The sequence below is a fragment of the Dipodomys ordii genome, unplaced genomic scaffold, assembly GCF_000151885.1.
Source record: "Dipodomys ordii isolate 6190 unplaced genomic scaffold, Dord_2.0 Scaffold181, whole genome shotgun sequence".
NCBI lineage: Eukaryota > Metazoa > Chordata > Mammalia > Rodentia > Heteromyidae > Dipodomys > Dipodomys ordii.
The window spans coordinates 1207681-1231650 of record NW_012267397.1 but is presented as its reverse complement, the minus strand read 5'-3'; the positions used below and the strand labels follow the sequence as shown (position 1 = coordinate 1231650).

Below are 23970 nucleotides of genomic sequence, written 5' to 3'. Positions count from 1 at the left end.
TCTTTTTGCTTATGTGGTGCTGAGGAATCGAACCCAGGGCCTCAGGCATGCAAGGCAAGCGCTCTACCACTGAGCCATCTTCCCAGCCCCCCTTGCTTTTTTTTCAGTAGAGGTATACATACCTTAACTGTGCTGTTGAATAATTTTGGCAAATGCACAGACCCAGAAAGCTATGTTCTGCTGTAGCAGAAGTTTTACAGTACACTTGTTTTGCCCTCTTCCCTCAATCCTGTTTCAAGAGATCATGAACTAGTGGTACCACATCTGAATTCTAGGTTCCTCCAAAAACCATACATTTCACCCCAACAGTGGAACTATCCAGGATAGACTCATCATCATCCTGCACTGCCCCTTACTGTGCCCCAGGAGAGAGTTGCCAGCTGGTATACCAGCTTTGGCCGACACAGAAAAGGGCCTCTGCTCCCTCAAGGAGCAGCAAACCACAGGACATTCTCTCTGTGTCTCCATGCAAGAGAAGGTATTACTGCTGATCCACACACAGATATACTCAATCAGCCCTCTGCATATATACCTAGCTCTGCCCAGACCTCTCCCAGCTCCTCAGCAGCTCAGCTCACACAGACTTGCTCTTCCCTCACTGGATGGAAGGAACATGGCTGTTAAGGTGGACATCAGGCTTGTCGTCTCAGAAAGCAGACACTAGGTCCAAGGCCCTTGAGCCTTAGTGTAGTTACCCTTCTCCTGCTGTCCCTAGCTCCCCACTTCAGTACCTCCTTGAACTAGAGGAAGTCAAAGCTATGAATTTAAGGTCACAGGAGCATAATTTATCAAATGCTTTTACTAAAACAGGTCCTCTGCCAAGCCTTTTGTGTGAGTTAGCCACTTAATCTTTACAACAACCTCAAAAGTAAGAAGGGGATTATTCTCTGTAGATATAGAATAAAAAATAGATACAGAATAAGAGCCTCAATGGACTGTGAATCTGGGCTTGACTTACTCTAAAATCCTTGTCTCCTAACTAGAAAGGATTATATAGCCTCAGGGTGACAGAATGAGTCATCCATTTCACTCTCAATGCACACAGAGGTGCCTTCTCCTGTGTTGTGAGGTGAAAGAGACTGATACATTGTTGTAACCTTTGGGCAGAGACTTGTTCCTCCCTCAGAGGACCTGAAGTAGATCTGGACACCCAGACCCCTCACTAGTACATGGAAAATAGGGTTGAGGCCAGGGATGGATGGGAGCTCTGGGCTTGCTTCCAGGTATTAGACGGGTAGGTAGAGGTGGGGAGTCTCTGCCTTCACTAGCTGATGCCAGAGGGAAAAACAAGAAAACAAGAAAAATGAAGGGCTATATAACTCAATTATCTATCTATATAGCTCAATTATCTTGTAACTCAATTATCTATCTATCTATCATGCTGGTATTATGGCTTGAACTGAACCCATGGCTTTGCACTCCCACTTGGTTTTCTTTTTTTTTTTTTTTTGTCGGTCATGGGGCTTGAACTCTGGGCCTGGGCGCTGTCCCTCAGCTCTTCAGCTCAAGGTGAGCGCTCTACCACTTGAGCTACAGCGCCACTTCCGGTTTTCTGGTGGTTTATTGGAGATAGAGTCTCACAGTCTCTCCTGCCCGGGCTGGCTTTGAACCGTGATCCTCAGATCTCAGCCTCCTGAGTAGCTAGGATTATAGGCGTGAGCCACCAGCGCCCGGCCCACTTGGTTTTCTTATACATGGCATTCTACCACATGAGCCATGCCTCCAGTCCAGCATTTTCCTTGTTATTTTGGAGACAGAGTCTTGTGTGCTTTTCTGCCTGGTCTAGCTTCAAACCATGGTCTTATAGACTCAGCAAGTTGCTGATTTTTTAACATTTTTTAAAAATTGTTATTATAGGGGCTGGGATGGTAGCTCAGTGGTAGAGCGCTTGCCTTGCATGCCTGAGGCCCTGGGTTCGATTCCTCAGCACCACATAAGCAAAAAGAAAAAAGCCAGAAGTGGTGCTGTGGCTCAAGTGGTAGAGCGCTAGCCTTGAGCTGAAGAGCTGAAGGACAGCGCCCAGGCCCAGAGTTCAGGCCCCACGACCGGACCCAAAAAAAAATAAAATTGTTATTATAAGGGTGATATACAGAAGAATTACCATTTCACAAGTCAGGTCATGAGCACATTTCCTTCTGGACAGTCCACTTCCTTGCAAATTTATTTTTTGACATTTGTAAACATGGAAGTTGAGGTTGGAATACTGGCAAGGACAAGTTGCATAGTGATGCTGTTGTCTCAGCTTGCCCCTGCAGAGTAGACATAGCCCTTTGACTCCTAGTGGTCATTGGCAGCCACTGACAAAACATGGCTCCAGCTGCTGTCTGCACACATGCACACACACACAGGCTGACCCAGCAAGTACTTCACTGGGCCAGGACCACAGTTTCTTCCCCTCCTTGGGAGGTGGAGATGCAAAGAACTGTCCTTGTACTTTTTTTTTTTTTGGGGGGGTGGCTAGTCCCAGGGCTTGAACTCAGAGCCTGGGCACTGTCCTTGAGCTCCTTTTGCTCAAGGCCACCACTCTATCACTTGAACCACAGCACCACTTCCGGCTTTTTCTGTTTATGTGGTACTAAGGAATCGAACCCAGGGCCACATTTCCACACTGTCCCTATACTTTTTGTAGTTACTCATCTCAACAGAAACTTAAAGGTTGCTGCAAGAAGCAGGATGATTGAGTGTTCAAGGCCCGGGCTATACAGGGAGCCCTTGCCTCAAAGAAAAACAAAACCAAAAAAGGCTGAGCTTGAGTGCAAAGCCTCTGTCCATCTATAGGCCCTGCCATAGCCTCTTGTGCTGGCTCTGTGCATCCTGGGCTCAGGATCCTGTATTCTGGTTGTGAGTGGCAAGACCCCTCCACACCTTTCCAGGCTTCAGTTGCCTTGTATTTGGGTAGACAGACTGAGCTGTTCCTTAGCTCCATTTTGACTGTTTTTGCAGCCTACCTCTCTCGGGAGGTATGTCCACAAAGCTGAACCTTGCTGTGCCTTTAGTGTCCAGCTATCTAGTCCAACTCTCCTATACTGTGTCTCAATGGGCTCCAGGCATCTTTAGCCTTAGAACTCTGTGCCTCTCCTGGCTGAGGTGACCTTAAGCCCTAAATTGACATTGTAGGATCAGGCACCCCTGTCTAGACCTGGTAGGGTAGCTGTCCCAAAGCCGAGGCCATCTCATGTTGAGGCCCATGACTCTCCCCAGGCTAGGCAAAGCCCACAGAATCCCCTTCTCTCAGGATTGCCAGCACAGCTGCAGCCTACATGTGCAGCTGTGGGGCTAGAATCCCTCTCACTGCTCCCTCCTAGGCACCCCACCCCCAATTGTTGCCTCACTGAGCTTCCTGTTGAGATTCTAAGGGAACTGCTGACCTGTGAGGAGGGAGAACACAGAAGAGTTGATATTCTCAAAGCACTAAGCTGGGTCTGTTGAATTCCTGGGAAGGTGAGCATTTGGCTCAGGAAACACCAGGCAAAATAGCCGTACCTTAGCCAGGCTGGGCCAAGACCCTTTTCACCCAGCCTGAGGACCAATTATCTGTGGAGGAACCTGGGGCCAAGTCCTTCTGAAGCCAGAGGAATCACAGCTGCATCATCATAGGTCTCTGTGAAGCCAGGATCCTCCCCAGTGAGAGCATTGGTGGATACTTGCAGATGTGTCTCTGGAGGGATACATCAGGACAGCTGAGGTCAGGAATGGGAGGTCAGCCTTGGGCCTTCACTCTTACTCCTTATTGAGCCCTGCCACCACATCTGCCAGGCTGCCAGGCCTCTTCCCTGCTGCTTTCTTTGCTGTAGTCAACTCTGGGTAGCATGAACGGATGTTCAGAAAGGGAGATAGACTAGCTTGCTCTTTGCTGCCAGCATCCTTTCCTCTCCCTGCCCATCTGTTCCCATCCTTCTGTCTGCCTACATCTTGGAGAAATTCCCACACCATGCGCTTGAATCGAATCCTGAGTGGGGTAGGTGGGGTCAGGCTGAGCCCACTCATTGTCTGAGCTGCAGCTGCTCCCTGCAAACTGTCGTCTAGACTGTGCGTAGGCCCATAGGCAGTGTCTACACAGATGTGATGTACCTCCCTGGTGCTCTCTAGGGAACCAGGAGACAAAGAGGAGGCCCAGGCCCCAGGGAAGATGGAAAGCAGGGTCAGAATGCCTCCAATGGGGCAGTATGCAGCTCAAGCAAGATAGGCACAGGGCTGTCAGCCCTGATAAAAACCATCACCAGGGGCTGGGAAGGTGGCTCAGTGGTAGAGCGCTTGCCTTGCATGCCTGAGGCCCTGGGTTCGATTCCTCAGCATCACATAAGCAAAAAGAAAAAAGCCGGAAGTGGTGCTGTGGCTCAAGTGGTAGAGCACTAGCCTTGAGCTGAAGAGCTGAGCTGAGGGACAGCGCCCAGGCCCAGAGTTCAGGCCCCACGACCGGACTCCCCCCCCCCAAAAAAAAACCATCACCAGCTGGGGGCCTAGCTACTCAAAAGGCTGAGATCTAAGGATCAAAAAAAATTCTTTGGGGGGGGATCCGGTTGTGGGGTCTGAACTCTGGGCCTGGGCGCTGTCCCTCAGCTCTTCAGCTCAAGGCTAGCACTCTACCACTTGAGCCACAGTACCACTTCCAGCTTTTTCTGCTTATGTGGTGCTGAGTAATTGAACCCAGGGTCTCAGGCATGCAAGGCAAGCACTCTACCACTGAGTCATCTTCCTGGCCCTAGAATGCTAGCTTTGAGCTCAGGGATAGCACCCAAACCCTGATTTCAAGCCCCATGACCAGCACTGAAAAAAAAAAAAAAATCATCACCAACTGGAATGATGATATCTGTTCATGGAGTATCTGCTAAGCCAGGAACCAAGATGCAGTGGCTCATATATCTATCTGTATATGCACGTATATAGTAGGAATGCGTTATGTAGTGGAGAGTTTTTCTAGTGGCAGTGGTAGTAGACATTAAGCATATAAACATGTAGCCAGCCTGCACAGAAAAAGTCCATGAAACTCTTGTCTCCAACTAACCAGCAAAAAGCTAGAAATGGAGCTGTGGCCCAAGTGGTAGTGATCTATCCTTAAGTGCACAAAAGTTCAGGGACAGCAGACAGCATCCAGGCCCTGAGTTCATATAACAGGATGAAAGGTATGGGGGGAGAAAAGAATAGGAGAGAGAAGGGAGAGAAAACTTCCAGAACCTGGCTCCTGTTTCTGCCATTCATTGGGCCCTAGAGGAGCTAAGGATTATTAGGAGAATTAGTGCCTAGCCATCTTCAGTGGTTGTTTTTTGTTGTTGTTTTTGGAGGGGGAGGGTTATTTGTTTGAGACAAGGTCTCACCTGGCGCTGGTGGCTCACATCTGTAATCCTAACTACTCAGGAGACTGAGATCTGAGGATCACAGTTGGAAGCCAGCCTTGGCAGGAAAGTCCATGAGACTCTTAGTCCCAATTAAGCACCAGAAAACTGAAATGGCATTGTGGCTTGGAGTGGTAGAGTGCTAGCCTTGAGCAAAGGAGCTTAGGAACAGCACCCAGGCCCTGAGTGCAAGCCCCACAACTGACCCCCCCCCCAAAAAAATGAAAAGAGCAAGAGAGAGACAGACAGACAGGGTCTCACTGTGTTGCCCACTGGTCTTCTGGACTCAAAGAATTCTGGGAACCTCAGGCTTCCAAGTGCTGAGAATAGTCCTGTGTAATGTTACTTACCCAATAATGGTATACCTCTGTAACTCCAGTACTCAGAAGGCAAGAAACAGGAGGATCACTTGAGCTCAGGAGTTTGAGGCCAGCCTGAACAACATGAAAATACTCCACCTCAAGAAAAAGAATGAAAAAAAAAAAAAAAAAAGCTGAGCACTGGTGCTTTACATCAGTAATCTTAGCTACTCAGCAAGCTGAGATCTGAAAATCATGGCTGAAAGCCAAATCAGACAGGAAAGTCAGTGAGACTCCTTATCTCTCCAGTTAACCACCAGAAAACTGGAAGTGGAGCTGTGTCTAGCTTTGAGCAAAAAAGAGCTCAGGGATAGAGCCCAGGCCCTGAGTTCAAGTGACCCTGACCAACAAAAATAAAGAGTAAAAAACTTTTAGTGAGGGCTGGGAAGGTGGCTCAGTGGTAGAGCGCTTGCCTTGCATGCCTGAGGCCCTGGGTTCAATTCCTCAGCACCACATAAGCAAACAGAAAAAAGCGGAAGAGGCGCTGTGGCTGAAGTGGTAGAGCACTAGCCTTGAGCTGAAGAGCTGAGGGACAGCACCCAGGCCCTGAGTGCAAGCCCCACAACTGACCCCCCCCCAAAAAAAATGAAAAGAGCAAGAGAGAGACAGACAGACAGGGTCTCACTGTGTTGCCCACTGGTCTTCTGGACTCAAAGAATTCTGGGAACCTCAGGCTTCCAAGTGCTGAGAATAGTCCTGTGTAATGTTACTTACCCAATAATGGTATACCTCTGTAACTCCAGTACTCAGAAGGCAAGAAACAGGAGATCACTTGAGCTCAGGAGTTTGAGGCCAGCCTGAACAACATGAAAATACTCCACCTCAAGAAAAAGAATGAAAAAAAAAAAAAAAAAGCTGAGCACTGGTGCTTTACATCAGTAATCTTAGCTACTCAGCAAGCTGAGATCTGAAAATCATGGCTGAAAGCCAAATCAGACAGGAAAGTCAGTGAGACTCCTTATCTCTCCAGTTAACCACCAGAAAACTGGAAGTGGAGCTGTGTCTAGCTTTGAGCAAAAAAGAGCTCAGGGATAGAGCCCAGGCCCTGAGTTCAAGTGACCCTGACCAACAAAAATAAAGAGTAAAAAACTTTTAGTGAGGGTGGGAAGGTGGCTCAGTGGTAGAGCGCTTGCCTTGCATGCCTGAGGCCCTGGGTTCAATTCCTCAGCACCACATAAGCAAACAGAAAAAAGCCGGAAGAGGCGCTGTGGCTGAAGTGGTAGAGCACTAGCCTTGAGCTGAAGAGCCGAGGGACAGCGCCCAGGCCCAGAGTTCAGGCCCCACGACCGGACCCAAAAAAAAAAAAATCTTTTAGTGAGAGAGTAAGAGCAAATCTCCCTTTGACCCTAAAGGTTCCTTAGAGAGTTCAGAAGAGGATTTCTCAGGGTAATTAATATTCTCACACTTCACAGCAAGATGCCTGAACCCCATGGGTAATGAATCCTTTCCTTTGGGAGCCTTGGGGCAGGGACACTGCAGGCCTTTTGGCTATGGATGATTAGAGAGAACACTCACTTTGGAAACAGCTGCTTCAGGGCTACAGCTGGCTGCCTTCTCTGTGGAGGCTTGGCTTTAGCATCTGCACAAAGCCCAGTTCCCTTCTCGGTGTTTTATTGGTCCTTAGCTGGCTGTTCTTTGTCAGTAGGAACTTTGGAGGCTCCTCAGAGTGGGAAAGAAGTGGTAGTAGCAGTGGAAAAACAACAGCAGTTATGTGGAGCATCCATATAGTGTTGGGGAGGCACTGACCTACTCATAGGGGATCTCTTCTGTCTTGTCTAGAGCTGAGGATGAAGCGGAGAGCATCAGACAGAGGAGCTGGGGAAACGTCGGCCAGGGCGAAGGCTCTAGGGAGTGGAATTTCTGGAAACAATGCAAAGAGAGCCGGACCATTTATCCTTGGTAAGCCTCTCACTGGCAGGAGAATGGGTTTGCTGGGGGCAGGGCTGGCAGGAGGGCTTCCATTATCTGACTTGCAGATAGCATTGTGGGGTACACACCCACAGCTATGTAAAGTCCTGACCAACCCCAGATCTGGTCACACAGTAGAAAATCCTTATGTGAGTCTCAGCTGAGAATCAACTGTCTCTTCCCTCAAAGATCCACACGTGAGGCCCAAGAATGGCCTTGTGCCCACAGGAAACACAGTTGCATTAGAATGCAAGATCCTTCATCTAAGTCTCTGTCTGACCATCCCATATAGCATGGTTAATTTCACAGGGCTTTTTGTGTTGCAACCTCCAAACTTCTTTTTTGGGGTGGGGGGCCATCCTGGGCTTGAACTCTGGGCCTGGGTGCTGTCCCTCAGCTCTTCAGCTCAAGGCTAGCGCTCTACCACTTGAGCCACAGTGCCACTTCTGGCTTTTTCTGCTTATGTGGTGCTGAGGAATCGAACCCAGGGCTTCATGCATGGGAGGCAAGCACTCTACCACTGAGCCACCTTACCAGTCCCAGCCAACTTCCCAGCTCCCCCCCCCCCGCCAACTTCTTATAAAATAGGCACAGAAATCCTGCAAAGTTGGACTTTCTACAGGATTTCTCAGTGCTGTTAATGGCTAGGGTTGCAAATGGTGTGGGTACACCCCAGATCTGCACCAAAGGCTGGGTGTGACTTTTGCTTTGGTACAGCTTTTTTTTTTTTTTTTTGCCTGTCGTGGACCTGAACTCTGGGCCTAGGCGCTATCCCTCAGCTCTTCAGCTCAAGGCGAATGCTCTACCGCTTGAGCCACAGCACCACTTCCAGCTTTTTCTGTTTATGTGGTGCTGAGAAATCGAACCCAGGGCCTCAGGCATGCAAGGCAAGCGCTCTACCACTGAGCCACCTTCCCAGCCCTGGTACAGCATTTTGTGTAGGATTTTTTTTTTTTTTTTTTGGTCGTGGGGCTTGAACTCTGGACCTGAACGCTGTCCCTCAGCTCTTCAAGCTCAAGGCTAGCATTCTACCACTTGAGCTACAGCACCACTTCTGGTTTTCTGGTGGTTTATTGGAGATAAGAGTTTCACGGACTTTCCTGCCCGGGCTGGCTTTGAACCTCGATCCTCAGATCTCAGCCTTCTAAGTAGCTAGGATTACAGGCGTGAGCCACTGGTGCTCGGCTTGTGTAGGATTATTTTAGCATCAGGCATTCAACAAATAGCTAATAATGGTGCCTACTATTCACCAGACCTGGGCTGTTGCCAGTGATGCAGCGAGTGATAAAAATGTTAAGTCTCTGTCCTCATGGAACTTAACATTCTTTTCTGTTGGAGAAAGAAAGACTAAATAAGAAAAGACCATCACTGAGCTAGACTCAGTGACTCACACCTAGATTTTCACCTATTTAGGAGATAGAGACAACTAGCCCAGGCAAAAAGTAAGACCCCATCTTAATTAAAAAAAAAAAAAAAAGTTTGGCCTAATGATTCACTCCTGTAATTACAGTTGTACCAGAGGTATTGTAGGAGGAGAGAGTTGTAGGAGGATTCAGTCTAAACTAGCCTAAGTTAAAAAAAAAAATACAAAACCTTATCTGAAAACTAACTAAGCAAGTTGTAGAGCACCTGCTTAGCAAGTACAAAACCCTAAGGTCGGGCTCCATTTACCACCAAAAGGAAAAAGAGAGAGAGAAGCAGAGGGAGGAAAGGGAAGGAACAGGGAAGATGAGCTTGGTGCTACTAAGTGACTGGAAGGAAATAAACCAGATGGTATGTGGGTGAAAAAGGCCTATAGATACTGCAGCCAAGAATGGCCCCTATGAGAAAGTGGCATTTGCACTGATACCAAGCTTGAGAAGGAGCAGCCATGTGAAAGGCAGGAGAAACAGCAAGTACCTATAAGGGGAGGGAAAGCAGGAGGAGCCTCCTATAGCACGGCAGGAAAGAGGATGGAGCAAGTAAGTTAGAAAGGGTGGGCAGGAAGACATCATGCAAAGCCTTGGAGGCCAAAAGAAAGAGTTTGGGTTGTATGCTGAGCAGTGGAGAACTGCTAAGCTTTTATCACAACAGCAGTGCTGTGATACCATCTGATCTATACTCTGAAAGCATAGGCGTGTGCTATCACAGGACAGTGAGCACTGTGATGGTCCAAGAGCTGAGAGCAGGCAGTGCTATCAGACTCTCCAGTGGAGACTGGTAAAGCTGTAGTGTTCTGGATTGATCCCTAGGGATGCTGGAGTGGCTGAGTCAGAGGGACAATGTCACTCTGGGATCTCTATCGCACAGATGTGCTCCAGAAGTTCCAGCATTACCCAGAGTCAAAAGACACCTCCTTGGCCTGGGAATGTGGCTCAGTGTTAGAGTGCTTACCTAGCATGCATGAAGCCCTGTGTTGAATTCCTCAGTACCATATAAACAGAAAAAGCCAGAAGTGGCACTGTGGCTCAAGTGGTAGAGTGCTAGCATTGAACAAAGGAAGCTCAGGCACAGTGCTCAGGCCCTGAGTTCAAGCCCCAGGACTGGCCAGAAAAAAGCAGGCAAACGCACACCTCCTTATTTGCCAGGTGTTAGTTGCTCACACCTATAATCTTAGCTACTCAGGAAGCTGAGATCTAAGAATTGCAGGTCAAAGTCAACTCAGGTAGGAAAAGTCCATGAGACTCTTTATCTCCAATTAATCACACACAGAGAAAAAAGGGTAGAGCACTACCCTTGAGCAAAAAAGCTCAGGAGCAATGCCCAGGCCCTGAGTTTAAGTTTACTCACACACACACACACACCCTCTCCTTTTGTGGGACACACACACACACACACCCTCTCCTTTTGAGGGACACACACACACACACACCCTTTTCTTTTGAGGGATGGACCAGCTAAGACCCCCCCCCCCACACACACACACGCACGCACGCACACACGCACGCATGCACGCACGCACACACTCCTTTTGAGAAATGGACCAGCTAAGACCAGGTGCAGCGCAGTCAGATAGTTGTACCATTTTGGGAGGTGAGGCTGTGAGAATATTCCACCAGAAACTTGATGGGTGGGGCTGGGAAGGTGGCTCAGTGGTAGAGCACTTGACTTGCATGCATGAGGCCCTGGGTTCGATTCCTCAGCACCACATAAGCAGGAAAAAAAAGCCAGAAGTGGTGCTATGGCTCAAGTGGTAGCATGCTAGCCTTGAGCTGAAGAGCTGAGGGATGGTGTCCCAGGCCCAGAGTTCAGGCCCCACGACCGGACCAAAAAAGAAATCTGATGGGTGAAGTTCAGTGGGCATGAACTCTGTAGTACCCTCTTAATTACATGTAGTTGCCAGGTACCAGAGGCTCATGCTTATATTCCTGGCTACTTGGGAGGCTGAGATCTGAGGATCACCGTTCAAAGCCAGCCTGTGCAGGAAAGTCTGTGAGACTCTTATCTCCAATTAACCACCAGAAAATCGGAAGTGATGCTATGGTTCAAGTGGTAGAGTGCTAGCCTTGATCTGAAGAGCTGGGGTACAGTGTCCAGGCTCAGAGTTCAAGCCCTGTGGGATATAGTCAGAAGACCATGTGGTAACATAGGGCTATGACAGCCAGAATTTCTGAAAAGTAAACGAATGGTCCTCTGTGCTTTAGGTCCCCGTCTGGGCAATTCACCAGTGCCAAGCATTGTGCAGTGTTTGGCAAGGAAAGATGGCACAGATGACTTCTATCAGCTGAAGGTAAGCAAGTGATGGGGTGGGATCCTTGGGATCCAAGGCCTATCCTGGCAGCTGCTCCCTACCTCCTCTACCTTTACACATGCATCACTGACTGAGAGTAGCACTTTCTTCCTAAGAAGCTATCAAGTTTACAATCTCATAGAGAACAATACTGCTTTTAATGAACAGCTTATTCTGTGCATAAGTATAAATGCTATCACATTATGAAAAGCGTTTTATGTCACATGGCAGGAAGCAAACATACTTCCCTTGTTCCAGCTCTTCTGCCGTGTAGAAGGAGGTTTTCTCTGTTGCTTTTCTCTTTGTGCTTCCCTAAAGATCCTAACCCTTGAAGAGAGAGGTGAGCAAGGCATAGAGAGCCAAGAGGAGAGGCAGGGCAAGATGCTGCTGCACACTGAGTACTCTCTGCTCTCCCTGCTGCACACACAGGATGGCGTGGTCCACCACCACGGGCTCTTCCAGGTGAGTAGCCTGTCTGCCTCCTTCCAACCCCAGCGGACACATATTCGGGCCACATCCATTCTGAGCAGCTCTTGGCATAGAGGCCCTGGCATCCCTGTCCTGCTGGCTGAAGAACTTGGGCAAAATCAATTAGAGTTCAGGCTGTGGCCGTGTTTAGCTGCTGCAGTGCCACTGTGATGATTATCTTGGCCTAGCAGGAACCCACACAGCTGACATCTCAACTATGGCCAGGCTTTCTTTGAAGTGCTTTTTGTTTTGTTTTGTTTTCAGAGAAAAAGAAGGAAAGCAGGAAGTCATTTAAAGAGTTTCATTGTCAGGAATTGACCAGGCTGGAGTGGAGGGGGAGGGCAATGAGGAAGACTTGGGCCACCTGTAGATCAATCACCACTGTTGTTTTGGGTCCTGAAGTCCTTTTGCCTGCCCAGGCATTTCAGTTTGTACATCACATGTCCTTGAGCTGCTGTTGTTTGGTCTCAAGCAAGTCATTTCAGGTCATCAGTCTGAAATGTGTACAATGGGAGAATGAGAGCAGGCCCTGCCTCTCAGGCAGTTTGCAAGACGAGTAAGCATGGAAAGCACCATGCAATGTGGTACACACTCATCACAGTTTCAAGCAATAAGAGCTTCTGTCAGCTGGAATTCCTGCCATGAAATAAATGGAAAATGCCTCCCACACCCACATTCACACCCTCTCAAGATCTTATTCTTAGTTTTCAATTAGAGGCAACTCCAAAAATTTAATGTTTCCCTTAAACGTGAAGGAAGTCAAATAGAATGCAGTTGTGATTTATTAGTATCTTCTCTTTGACATCTTTAAGTGTTTGGCCTTGGTTTACATCCTTTTGAACAAGAGAGTCTAGGTGATCAAAAGTGTTTGCAGGGGCTGGGAAGGTGGCTCAATGGTAGAGTGCTTGCCTTGCATGCATGAGGCCCTGGGTTCGATTCCTAAAGCACCATATAAGCAGAAGTGGCGCTGTGGCTCAAGTGGTACAGCGCTAACCTTGAGCTGAAAAGCTGAGGGACAGCACCCAGGCCCAGAGTTCAAGCCCCATGACTGACAAAAAGAAAAAAGAAAAGAAAAAAAAAGTGTTTCTAGCTGGGCACTGGTGGCTCACCAATAATCCCTACTCAGGATGCTGAGATCTGAGGAATGCAGGTTGAAGCCAGGCTAGAGAGGAAAGCCTGTTAGGTTCTTATCTCCGTTAACTACCCCCCAAAAAAGCCAGAAGTGGAGCTGTGGTTCAAGTGGTAGAGCATTGGTCTTGAGCAAAAAAAGTTCAGGGACAGTTCCCAGTGTTAGGTTTTTAGAAAGAGGTAGAGCTGAGTAAGAACTGCACCAGCACGCACGTGGTATTCAGGTAAGGGGTAGGTTTATTCAGTAGACCTGCTGGGACCAGGCAAGGTTGGCACTCCACGTGGCTGGGAAAGGCCTGGGAATGAGAGAGAGAGCTGGGAAAGAGAGGAAAGAGCTAGAAAAGAGCAGAGAGAGGGGTAAGAACAGTAGCACTCACGTGGTATCCAGGTAAGGGGTAGGTTTATTCAGTAGACCTGCTGGGACCAGGCAAGGTTGGCACTCCACGTGGCTGGGAAAGAGAGGAAAGAGCTAGAGCAGAGAAAGAGCAGAGAGAGCTAGAAAAGAAGAGCAAGAGCAAGAGCAAGAGAGCGTCTGGGCCTGGGCTAGGCCTTATGTAGGGTATGGGCGGGGAAAGGTGTGGCCACATCAAATTCAGATGTGACCTCAGCGGATGCAGATGTGACCTCATCCAGGTGTCCCAGTTGCCTAGATAACGCAGGTACTGGGTGGAGACTTTGCTGCGAGGAGGGTGGAGTCTGCTTGCCATCCAGGGGCGGACCTTACACCCAGGCTCTGAGTTCAAGCCCCAGGACTGGGATCCCCTCCCCCCCCCAAAAAAAAAGAAAAACACACACATTAAAAAAAAGGGGGGGGGACTGGGAAGGTGGCTCAGTGGTAGAGTGCTTGCCTTGCATGCCTGAGGCCCTGGGTTCGATTCCTCAGCACCACATAAGCAAAAAGAAAAAAGCCGGAAGTGGCGCTGTGGCTCAAGTGGTAGAGCGCTAGCCTTGAGCTGAAGAGCTGAGGGACAGCGCCCAGGCCCAGAGTTCAGGCCCACGACTGGACCCAAAAAAAAGGCACAGGCACCAGTAGTTCACATGTATCCCTATATACCTAGCTATTTGGAAAGCTGAGATCAGGAAGACTACGGTTTGAGGCCAGCACCAACAGAGTATATTCACAAGACCCCTTCTCAACCAATTGTTGCTGTCATCCCAGCTAGGTCATACAAGGTTGAGATAGAGAGGATTGAAGTTCAAGTCAGCCTAAGCAGAATTTTCCCAGCTATAGCAGAAAGCCTAAAATTGGTAAATCTCAGCCAGGCATGTACTCAGATAGGAAATAAGACCCTATCACAAAAATAACCAGTATAAGCCGGGTGCTGGTGGCTCACGCCTGTAATCCTAGCTACTCAGGAGGCTGAGATCTGAGGATCACAGTTCAAAGCCAGCCCAAGCAGCAAAGTCCATGAGACTCTTATCTCCAACAAACTACCAGAAAACCAGAGCTATAGCTCAAGTGGTAGAGTATTAGCCTTCAGCTGAAGAGCTGAGAGACAGCACCCAGGCCCAGAGTTCAAGCCCCATGACTAAGTATAAATTGGTAAAGTGGCTCCAAATGGTAGAGTCCCTGCTTAGCAAGCATGAAATCCTGACTTTAAACCCTAGTAATATGGAAAGATAATAAATAGTACCAAAAAGGGCTGGAGGTGTGACTCCATACTAGTACACCTGTCTACATGCATGAAGCCCTGGGTTCAAACCAGCACCAGCTCTAGCTCTCCTTTATAGATAAGAACAAGAAGCCAGGCACTGGTGGCTCACACTTGTAATCCTAGCTATTTAGAGGGCTGAGATGTGAGGATCATGGTGAGAAGCCAGCCCAAGCTGAAGTATATGACACTATTATCTCTAATTATTCACCAAAAAGTGGAAGTGGGGCTGTGGCTCAAAGTGGTAGAGCACTAGCCTTGAGCTCAGAGACCGTATCCAGGCTCAGCTTCAAGCCCCACAAAACCAACAACAACAACAAAAAAAAAAGAGTCAAAGGTTGAGAGTGTGGCTTAGTGGTAGAGTGCTTGCCTAACATGCATGAAGCCCTGGGTTCAATTCCTCAGTACCACATAAACAGAAAAAGCCAGAAGTGGTGCTGTGGCTTAAGTGGTAGAATGCTAGGCCTGCACAAAAGCAGCTCGGGGACAGTGCCTGGGCCCTGAGTTCCCCAAGACTGGCAAAAGAAATAAAAGAAAAAGAAAAAAAGAACCAGAGACTTGGAAAGGGTAAGCAAACTGCCACATCTCCCACAGTTGAGATGAAATGGAACTAAACAAACCCAGGCATATAAGGCCACAACCATACCCTTAGCCATAATTATGTGACTTCCCTGGAGTACTGTGGCCCAGTGGAAAGCTGCTGTCTTACAAAGAGCACTGTGTGACCTTCTGGAATTGACCTCTTTGTAACTGCCACAATTGACATAGATGAGAATGACATTGGTAATAGCTGGAATCTTTTTTTTTTTTTTTGGGGGGGGGGTTCTGGTCGTGGGCCTGAACTCTGGGCCTGGGCGCTGTCCCTCAGCTCTTCAGCTCAAGGCTAGCACTCTACCACTTGAGCCACAGTGCCACTTCCGGCTTTTTTTTTCTTCTGCTTATATGGTGCTGAGGAATCAAACCCAGGGCCTCATGCATGCAAGGCAAGCACTCTACCACTGAGCCACCTTCCCAGCCCCATGGAATCTTAAGAGTTCTATGGAGGGAGGTTGCCCCAGATCTCCAAGTTTGCTGCTCCTGCAGTGGGCTAAAAGGGCCAGTTGGCTTTAAATCCTCACTCAAGTTTTTTGTTTTGTTTTGTTTTGTTTTCTTAAGTTTTTTTGCAGTATGATCAAAGCATAGACCTTAACCTGAGATACTAACCTGAGATGCACTTGGCATTTGGAAGCTAAGCAGTACTGAGCTCTGTCAGCTACCCAGGCCTCCAGGCTTGCTTTAGGTTCTCTCATTGGTTTGAGTAACCATTTCCAGAGGAGAGTCCTATACCCTTGGCTTTGGCCTACCAGGTCACAGCCAAGCCCTGGTTCCCTTGGCCTCCAGGACCGCACCTGTGAAGTTGTTGAGGACACAGAATCCAGTCGAATGGTTAAAAAGATGAAGAAACGCATCTGCCTTGTCTTGGACTGCCTCTGTGCTCATGACTTCAGTGACAAGACGGCTGACCTGATCAACCTACAGCACTATGTCATCAAGGAGAAGAGGCTCAGCGAGCGGGAGACCGTGGTCATCTTCTATGATGTGGTCCGGGTGGTGGAGGCCCTGCACCAGGTGAGGCCCTGCCCCCCTCTCCTCCCAGCACTGTGGCTCCCTGGCTCCGACCAGGGCCTCACTTGCCACAGAAAGCCACCTTTCCTGATACTGCTCAGCAAAAGGCAGCTCTGTCCAGAGGAAAGCTGCTGAACAACAGGTGCTCCAGGTGAGCACAGTGCTGTAGGCCTCTGAGGCGGTTTCTAGTGAGGGCCAATGGAGCAGCCCAGCAGAGGTCCATGAAGTATAATTCCCCACCAGCTGGGAAGCTCCAGGACAGCTCCAGGATGCATACCCAGTGACTGCAGCCTTGTAGAATTAAGGTGTCCAGGTATCCAAGGTCAGGCACTGGAAAGCTTGAGCTTGGTTTCTTAGTGACAGGAAACAGGACATTTTATCTCTGACCTGTAGCCCTAGGATGATGGTTGGTTCCTTGCTGAGGGCTGTCCATGGAGAGAGAAGAGGGAGAGGAAAGGGAGAAGAGGCTCCCATTAACTGCTGTCCTGAGGGGAGAAGGAAGTAAGGAAAGAGCTCAGGCGGGGCCCATCTTACCACTGCAGACACCCATGTAATGAGGCCTAAGAGATGTGTCCTAGGGTATTCTGTCTTCCCAGACATCTGGAGAGCCCATGGCTTCCATACTGGGTCTTGCCTTACCTCATACTTGTGGTGCAAACCATCTGCCCATTGGTTTTCAGAAAAACATTGTACACAGAGACCTGAAGCTTGGGAACATGGTGCTCAATAAAAGGTAAGATTCTGTTTCTTCTTCTGTGTTTGGGATTGGTGGAAATTGAAGCCCTTTGAAGATTCTGACTCCAAGCAGCCCAGCCTCCCAAAATCCAGAGCTTGGGGTAGGAGACTGGGTAGGATCTGTCTGTTGCCTAATAGGAATATGGTGCTTGCTGAGACTGGGAACTTAGAGCTATAAACGTGGCTATGGAAAGGAATTTTAGTAGGCTCCCTGGCTATAGTGGGTGTTCATTAAATGATTATAACAATGGACAAAAAGATTAAAGAGAGCAAGATGGGGCCTTGGCTGCCAGTTGGGCTCCTCAGAGAACAGATCATGTGGGCTGGGGGTACTGACTAGGCAGTGCTCTGGGAGAGGGAGGCACCTTGGCTGAGGGAGAAGCTGAACTATAAGGATAACATAGCAGGGCCTTAGCATGAAAACGTGAGAGCTGGAATCCTTCAGAGGTCCAGCTCCAGCTTAGAGGACATGGCCTTGGGTTACACAGCTACTTTTGGCAATGTAGTCTTCCTAGAAAGAACTGACCTGGGCTGGGAATGTGGCTTAGTGGTAGAGTGCTTGCCTAGTGTGCATGTAATCCTAGCTACTCAGGAGGCTGAGATCTGAGGATTGCAGTTCAAAGCCAGCCTGGGCAGGAAAGTCTCCAATAAACCACCAGAAAAACAGAAACGTGGTACTATGGCCCAAGTGGTAGAGTCCTTGCCTTGAGCTGAAGAGCTCAGGGACAGCGCTCAGGCCCAGAGTTCAAGCCCCATGACCAACCAAAGAAAAAGAAGTGGCCTGGTAGTGATTTGTTCCATTATGTGATCAGACTAGCCCAGGAGAGTGTCCTGAGCCCACTGTCCCTGTAAAGTATCTGAAGCCTCAATGGTCCAAGGAAAGGGAGCTCTGCCAGGGGCAGAGGACTCAAGCCCAGCACACCACTGGGAAGTGCTGTGTACTTAGTGGCCAAGCTGGCCTCACCATCCATCACCTTGCCCTAAACTCATCTCTAGGCTGCAGCCCCTGTCCCCATGGAGCTGGCCATACGCAGTACTGACAGGAACACAGGTGTCCCGTTGAGAACAGCACTTGGAGCAGACTGCCCGCTGAGTCAAGTCTACAAAGGATAAGTAAAATGTGCTAGCCTGAAACGGTAAAGAGATGAGAGCTGTCATGCTTTGCAGGGAGGAGGGAAGAAAACAGGAAATTCCAGGGCTGCTTGAACCCCATCTGGCTGAGTAAGTTAGAGAAGAGGAAAAAGCAGGATATGGGGGGTCAGACTTGGCTTATGTCCCAGGACTGCCTCTTGTTCTAGAGACCATGAGAGTTCACTTATTTACTCGCTAAGGGAATGTATCTACTGAGGTACCAGCACTTCTTTGCACTCACAATGCTGTAGAGGAAGAGATGATCCCACCTGGAAAAATTGGCCTGAGACTTAGATAAGTGGATGTGAAACTGTCTCACAGGATCAGCCCATCCTAAGAACTTCTAGTGCTGAGGTGGGCTGGAGAGAGGAGAAAGGGCGACCAAGTGTTCACTGTCCTCAGGAAATGAAGCCTGTTGCTGGTGAAGGCCCAGGGGTTCCCCCAGACCTTCCTCTGAATTCAAAGGGAGAATAAGTGTTAGTACTGGCCACTTTAGCCCTGAGTTGTGGAGAGATACTATCTTAGAGAGAGACTTGGTAGCTGTGCACATCTGTGATCCCAGCACTCGGGAGGCTAAGGCAGAAATATTGGGAGATTAAGATCAGCCTGGGCTATATAGCAAGTTCCAAATCAGCATGGACTACAGATTCAGACCCCCCCCCCCCCGCCTGAAAAGACAAAAATAAGGAGGAGGGGGAATGGAAGGAGGATGGAGGGGAGGAAGGAAGGAGAAGAAGAAATGAGGAGGAGGGAGAAGTAGGAGGGAAAAACAAGAAACACACAAAGTGATTTTTTTTTGGTCAGTCGTGGGACTTGAACTCTGGGCCTGGGCCCTGTCCTTCATCTCTTCAACTCAAGGTTAGCACTCTACCACTTGAGCCACAGCACCACTTCCAGTTTCCTGCTGGTTAATTGGAGATAAGAGTCTCACAGACTTTCCTGCCCAGGCTGACTTTGAACCGCGATCCTCAGATCTCAGCCTCCTGAGTAGCTAGGATTACAGGCACGAGCCACCGGCACCCAGCTAGGCTCTTTTGGGCTCTACATGAACATACCAAGAGTTGTCAGGGACACATGCAGTCAGGGCTCCGCCTACTAACTACCAGGATACAGAGCCTGTTTTTGTTTCTGCTTGGAGTATATAGTCAGAAGGTTGTACTTCAGAGCCCACCAATGTAGCTGAAAGCCACGCTGCTCAGATTCCAAAGCATCAGTACCTCTCCTAGGCCTATCCTTAATGTGAAGATCTGCCAAGTGCTGGTGGTGTATGCCTGTAATCCTAGCTACTCAGGAGGCTGAGATCTGAGGATCACGGTTCAAAGCCAGCTGGGTCAAGAAAGTGTGAGACTCTTAACTCCAATAAACCACTCAGAAAACCAGAAGTGGTGCTGTGGCTCAAGGTAGAGCTCTTGCCTTGAGCTGAAGAGCTGAGGGACATCACCCAGGTCCAGAGTTCAAGCGCCACAACCAACAAAAAAAAGATCTGCTCTTCTGGGTCTCATAGCAGACAGAAGTTCTGCCACCTTTCATTTGAAGGCAGGTGTTCAGGTTAAAGGCATGGCTCAGTTGGAAGAGCGCCAGCCAATGAGCAAAGTGTCAGTGCCAGGCTCACACCAAAAAAAAAAAAAAATGAAGGCAGGAGCTCTGTAGGGGGCAAGAGGATATGGAACCAAGACACCCCCACACACACACCATGTGCCGATTATGTCATCATGTCTCTCCCCCAGGATTTAAGCTCAGTTCCTGATACCCAGCAGTGGCTGGTGCTCCACCAGTTGAGCCATACCTCCAACCCCCATGTCTCCCTCTAAAGCCTTACCTTCCTCTCATAGAGTCAGGGGTTGACCTGGAAGAGCTCCAGCTCCTTCCTACCCACCCTGCCAGAGACTCCTGAGCCAGCCAGAGACAGGCAGATAGCCGGGCTGTGTGCCCCTAAGAAAGGGGACAGGGTGAAATGTCTGTGAGGCAGCCAGTGACAAGAACAGTTGGCCTTGCGTTGGGTGAGAGGCCAGGACTGAGATCTGAAGTCCTCTTTTGGGGTTAAGTGAGGCTGACTGTGGGCTCTTTCTCTTTCCTCCTTCCTTTTAGGCAGGCAAGTTGCATACCAATTCCTAGAAAAGGAGAACACTGTGGTAGCCCAGAGGCCATAGCTGGAGTGTGACTCACTTCGCTGCCCCTGCTGACGCACAGGCCCCTCCACCCTCACTGCCCTCACCATCCCCTCAGAGCCAGCTGGGGGGTCTGGAACTCCCAGGGAGCTGTGTGCCGCCCGGCTGATGTGGGCGGTGGTGGCAGGGCAGAGAAGCTTTGCCAAGCTTCAGGAGGTCTCAGCGCTGACCCTGTTGCTTCCCATGGAAGACTCTAGGCAGATCCAGAGCTGAGCAGCCACCACACAGAGGGTTGGAAGTCCTGCCGGCAGGGCTCAATTGAGCTAAGCCTCCCCAGCACCAGTGCTCCATAGCCGGTGTCACCTACTTCAGAGGCAGTGCTTCTCCTGGGATCTCTCACTGGAAACCTCTGCCAGGCCTGCCAGCAGCAGAAGAGAGGGTATTGGCAACTTGTGCAGGCGACAGGCTGTGCGCCCTCCCTGGGCCATCTTATTATCTTGGCAGAGCCAGCTCAGTCCTGAAAGTCAAGCACTGGTATTTTTCCTGTCCCACAGATGAAGAAACTGAACTTTACCAATATTCATAGGGCAAGAAATGTAGAAAAGCCAGGACTAGGTCCTACGAATGAGTTCCTTCCTCTGAACTGTCCACCTTTCAGTGTCATGAGCTTTGGAGACCACATTTGTGCCTAAGATGGCCAGGGCACGAAAGATGGTCTGCTCTGTAGGACCCGTCCAGACCAGATGCCTGAGCAGGCCAATGTCCAGTGCAGTGACATGAGGGTGGGGAGACTAGAGCAGCATGCTTCCTGTGCCTGTGACCCTTGCTCTGAGACCTTTTGCCTTATTCTCAGGCTCTTAACTGCCCCACAGGCCATGGGGCAGCTTTCTGTAGGGCGCCTATGTACCCGCAGCACACTTCTCCACTAAGAACACAGAAGACAGACCGGCCTCTGTTTTGCCCCAAGCCCTTTGCCAGCAGAATTCCCCTGGATAGCTGAAGGACTCTCAGTCACTCAGACACAGCTGCTGGGGAAATCCACCCTCAGCCCCATACCCTCTCCCCACCTGAGACTTCATTCTAGAAAGAGATGGCCTAAGGTCCCTTGTGCAGATTCCCTCCCCCAGCTGCCATGTCTGCTGGCTGGCACAGGCCAGCACAGCTGCCTTAGAGGTCTCCTTAATGGCATAACCCCATGCACCTCCAGCTGTGGTGTCCCACACTGTGTGCTTCCTAGAAAGGCTGAGCCCATTGCTATCTGCCCCACAGCCTCTTGGGGAGGGGAGATCTGGTTTTCTAGGTCAGGACAGAATGAAGCACACGACAAGGCATGAGTCAGCCTGAATGGAATGAAAGGAAAAAGTTGGGGCTGGGCATTGTCTGCTCTGAGGTCCAGCAAGGGCTGGACCTGAGCTTGGATCCTATTCCATCACTCACTAGGCATGCGGCTTTGGCCATGTGACTCCTGTGACATAGTTACACCTTCTGAATGGGGCGGTGAGAAAAATCTCCCTCAGGCTGTTGTGAGGAGTGAATGGAAACAATCAACTCCCTCTTGCATGGAAAGGAGAATTGGCAAAAGAGGAAAGAGATGCCACCAGGACTCAAGCTAGCTCTGTGTGTGTCTTAAGTTCAGTTCCCCCAAAGCCTTTAGGAGTATCCCTGATATGCCAAGGGTCCTCTTGAGTCTGGGCCCGGCTTGACTGAATGGTTCTGTGTTCTGCCTATGAGGACCATATTCCTCACTTCACATAGTACCAGTGTTAGCAGCTCCCAGCCAGGCCCTACTGCTTCAGATGAGGAATCCCAAGATGCCACACCGTATCCGGCCATACTGCAACGGGCAAATATTGTTGGGAATAGAGTTGGGGATGAACTGCAGTGGATAAGCACTTGGCTGTGTTCATCCCTAACACAAAACAAAACAAAACTCAAGAGCATCAAAGAAAAATCCCAGAAATTAGGAATAGACAAGCACTGTTGAGCACCTGGTCTCGTTCATGTTGACTGGGTGGTGTAGCCTCCAGGTGTAGGTACAGGAGGGCAGCATGGCCTGCCATAGGCCACAGCATCTGCTTGGCCAGGCTTGTGGTGTTGTGCCTGACAAAGCAGGTGTACTCCCTCCACAGAGAGATGCATTCTTGCTGTGCATGAGGCCCCATGGCCAAACCCCAGCACTTTCTGAGAAGACGTTAAATATCTGCTAATCCAACCTTGCCAGGGGAAGCCCAAGATGGCAGAGCCACCCATCCATGTGACCTCGCCAGCTCACAGTGCTTTCCTCTCTGGAGTGAATTTCCCTTCTCAGTAAAAACCCCAGCTCTGGCTGTAGGACTCCTGGGGTCCTTTGAACCGTTAGCTCTAAATCCAGAGGGGGCCATTGGTGCTCTGTCCCCCAGCAGTTGAGCTCATGGCTGCTCAGCTGCCCTGCAACTGCACCCGTGTGCACATTCCCTGCCATGGAGTGGGAAGAAGGCCAAGATTCTGTTTGTTCCTGTTTGCAAAGGTCTTGTTCCTTCTAACATACATAGAGAGTACTACCTTGAAATTGCCCAGAAAAATTCCCCCATTTTTCCAATGCCAGGATCTCCCTCCTACTGGGGTTTTAGAAAGAGAGACTATGTTAGGGTGTACTGTTGCTCTAGGGTGCACCGTAATAACTCCTGATGTCCCCCACTGATAGCTGGGATGACTCAGGCTTGCTCTTCTCAGCTCCTATGCAGACCTAATTGGACACCAGGGCCTGGGCCCCTTGGAGAGACCTTGGAGCCCACAGTGGATGGGCTGTGCCATCAGTAGTGGAGAATGAAGTATGGCACTAGCTTCCATACTCCACCAGAGTAGAGTGGCTGCACTCAATTTCCTCCTCTGCACGGCTGTGGAGCTTGGGGAGGAGGTGGTGGGCTCGGTCTGCAGGGAGGCCTCCTTACAGCAGGAGGAGGGCTAGGGCCACTCACTTCTGCTGAACTTACTCTCTAACATGTGTGAGTGAGGGAGTCAGGTCACATTTCTCCATCACTCCCAGTCTAGAATATTATGTTCTGCTCTGAGCTGCACCTGAGACTCAGCCAGAACAGCAGGTTCAGGGGAAGGCCCTGCAGCACAAATTAGAATGAAAGGAGCTAGATGCTCTGTTGGATGCTCAGCAGGCAGCCAGAAGAGGATATTGGCCACATTCCTCTACTCCGTGGGTGGGGTAAGATTGCCCAGCTGTGTTTGTTCAAGATAGGGGCTGACCCAGCAGGGTACCTGGCTCTCACCTGATGTTCCCAGCTGTGGACAGCCAACTCAATTTAATCTTTGCCTCCCTTCCTAGGACTCATCGAATAACCATCACCAACTTCTGCCTTGGGAAGCATCTTGTGAGCGAAGGAGACCTGCTGAAGGACCAGAGGGGGAGCCCAGCCTACATTAGCCCTGATGTGCTCAGTGGTATGTGTGGACTAGCAGCCTTCACACAGCCAGGCTCTGCCAGTAGTGCATTCCCTCACTGCATGGGATGTGTGCGCAGCCTGGGCCAGGTGCCCGGACTTCACAGTGGCCTAACAAGGACCATTAGGCAAAGGCTTTGGTCTAGTGGAGGAGGAAGACATTCTGGTCAAATAATGCATGAAGTTAGAGCTAGTACAAGAAGGGATGGGATTTCTAAGAAGGCATAGAATGTTAGAGTAGGGGGCTGGGAAGGTGGCTCAGTGGTAGAGCGCTTGCCTTGCATGCCTGAGGCCCTGGGTTCGATTCCCCAGCACCACACAAGCAAAAAGAAAAAAAAGCCGGAAGTGGCGCTGTGGCTCAAGTGGTAGAGTGCTAGCCTTGAGCTGAAGAGCTGAGGGACAG

The 23970-nt window shown here is 49.7% G+C and overlaps 1 protein-coding gene across 2 annotated transcripts in view; it reads left to right on the top strand.

Moving 5' to 3' along the window:
* Stk40 (serine/threonine kinase 40) overlaps positions 1-23970 on the top strand; it is a 45541-nt gene that overhangs the window by 14933 nt on the left and 6638 nt on the right. Inside the window, exons 2-7 of one of the 2 annotated variants that reach the window (XM_013034093.1) lie at positions 7472-7591; positions 11224-11309; positions 11628-11771; positions 15938-16165; positions 16843-16895; positions 23453-23568. In XM_013034093.1, the coding sequence (XP_012889547.1) occupies positions 7480-7591; positions 11224-11309; positions 11628-11771; positions 15938-16165; positions 16843-16895; positions 23453-23568 (739 nt within the window). In that variant the 5' untranslated portion in view covers positions 7472-7479. The remainder of the gene's footprint in view (positions 1-7471; positions 7592-11223; positions 11310-11627; positions 11772-15937; positions 16166-16842; positions 16896-23452; positions 23569-23970) is intronic. The other variant, XM_013034094.1, reaches the window with a different exon arrangement.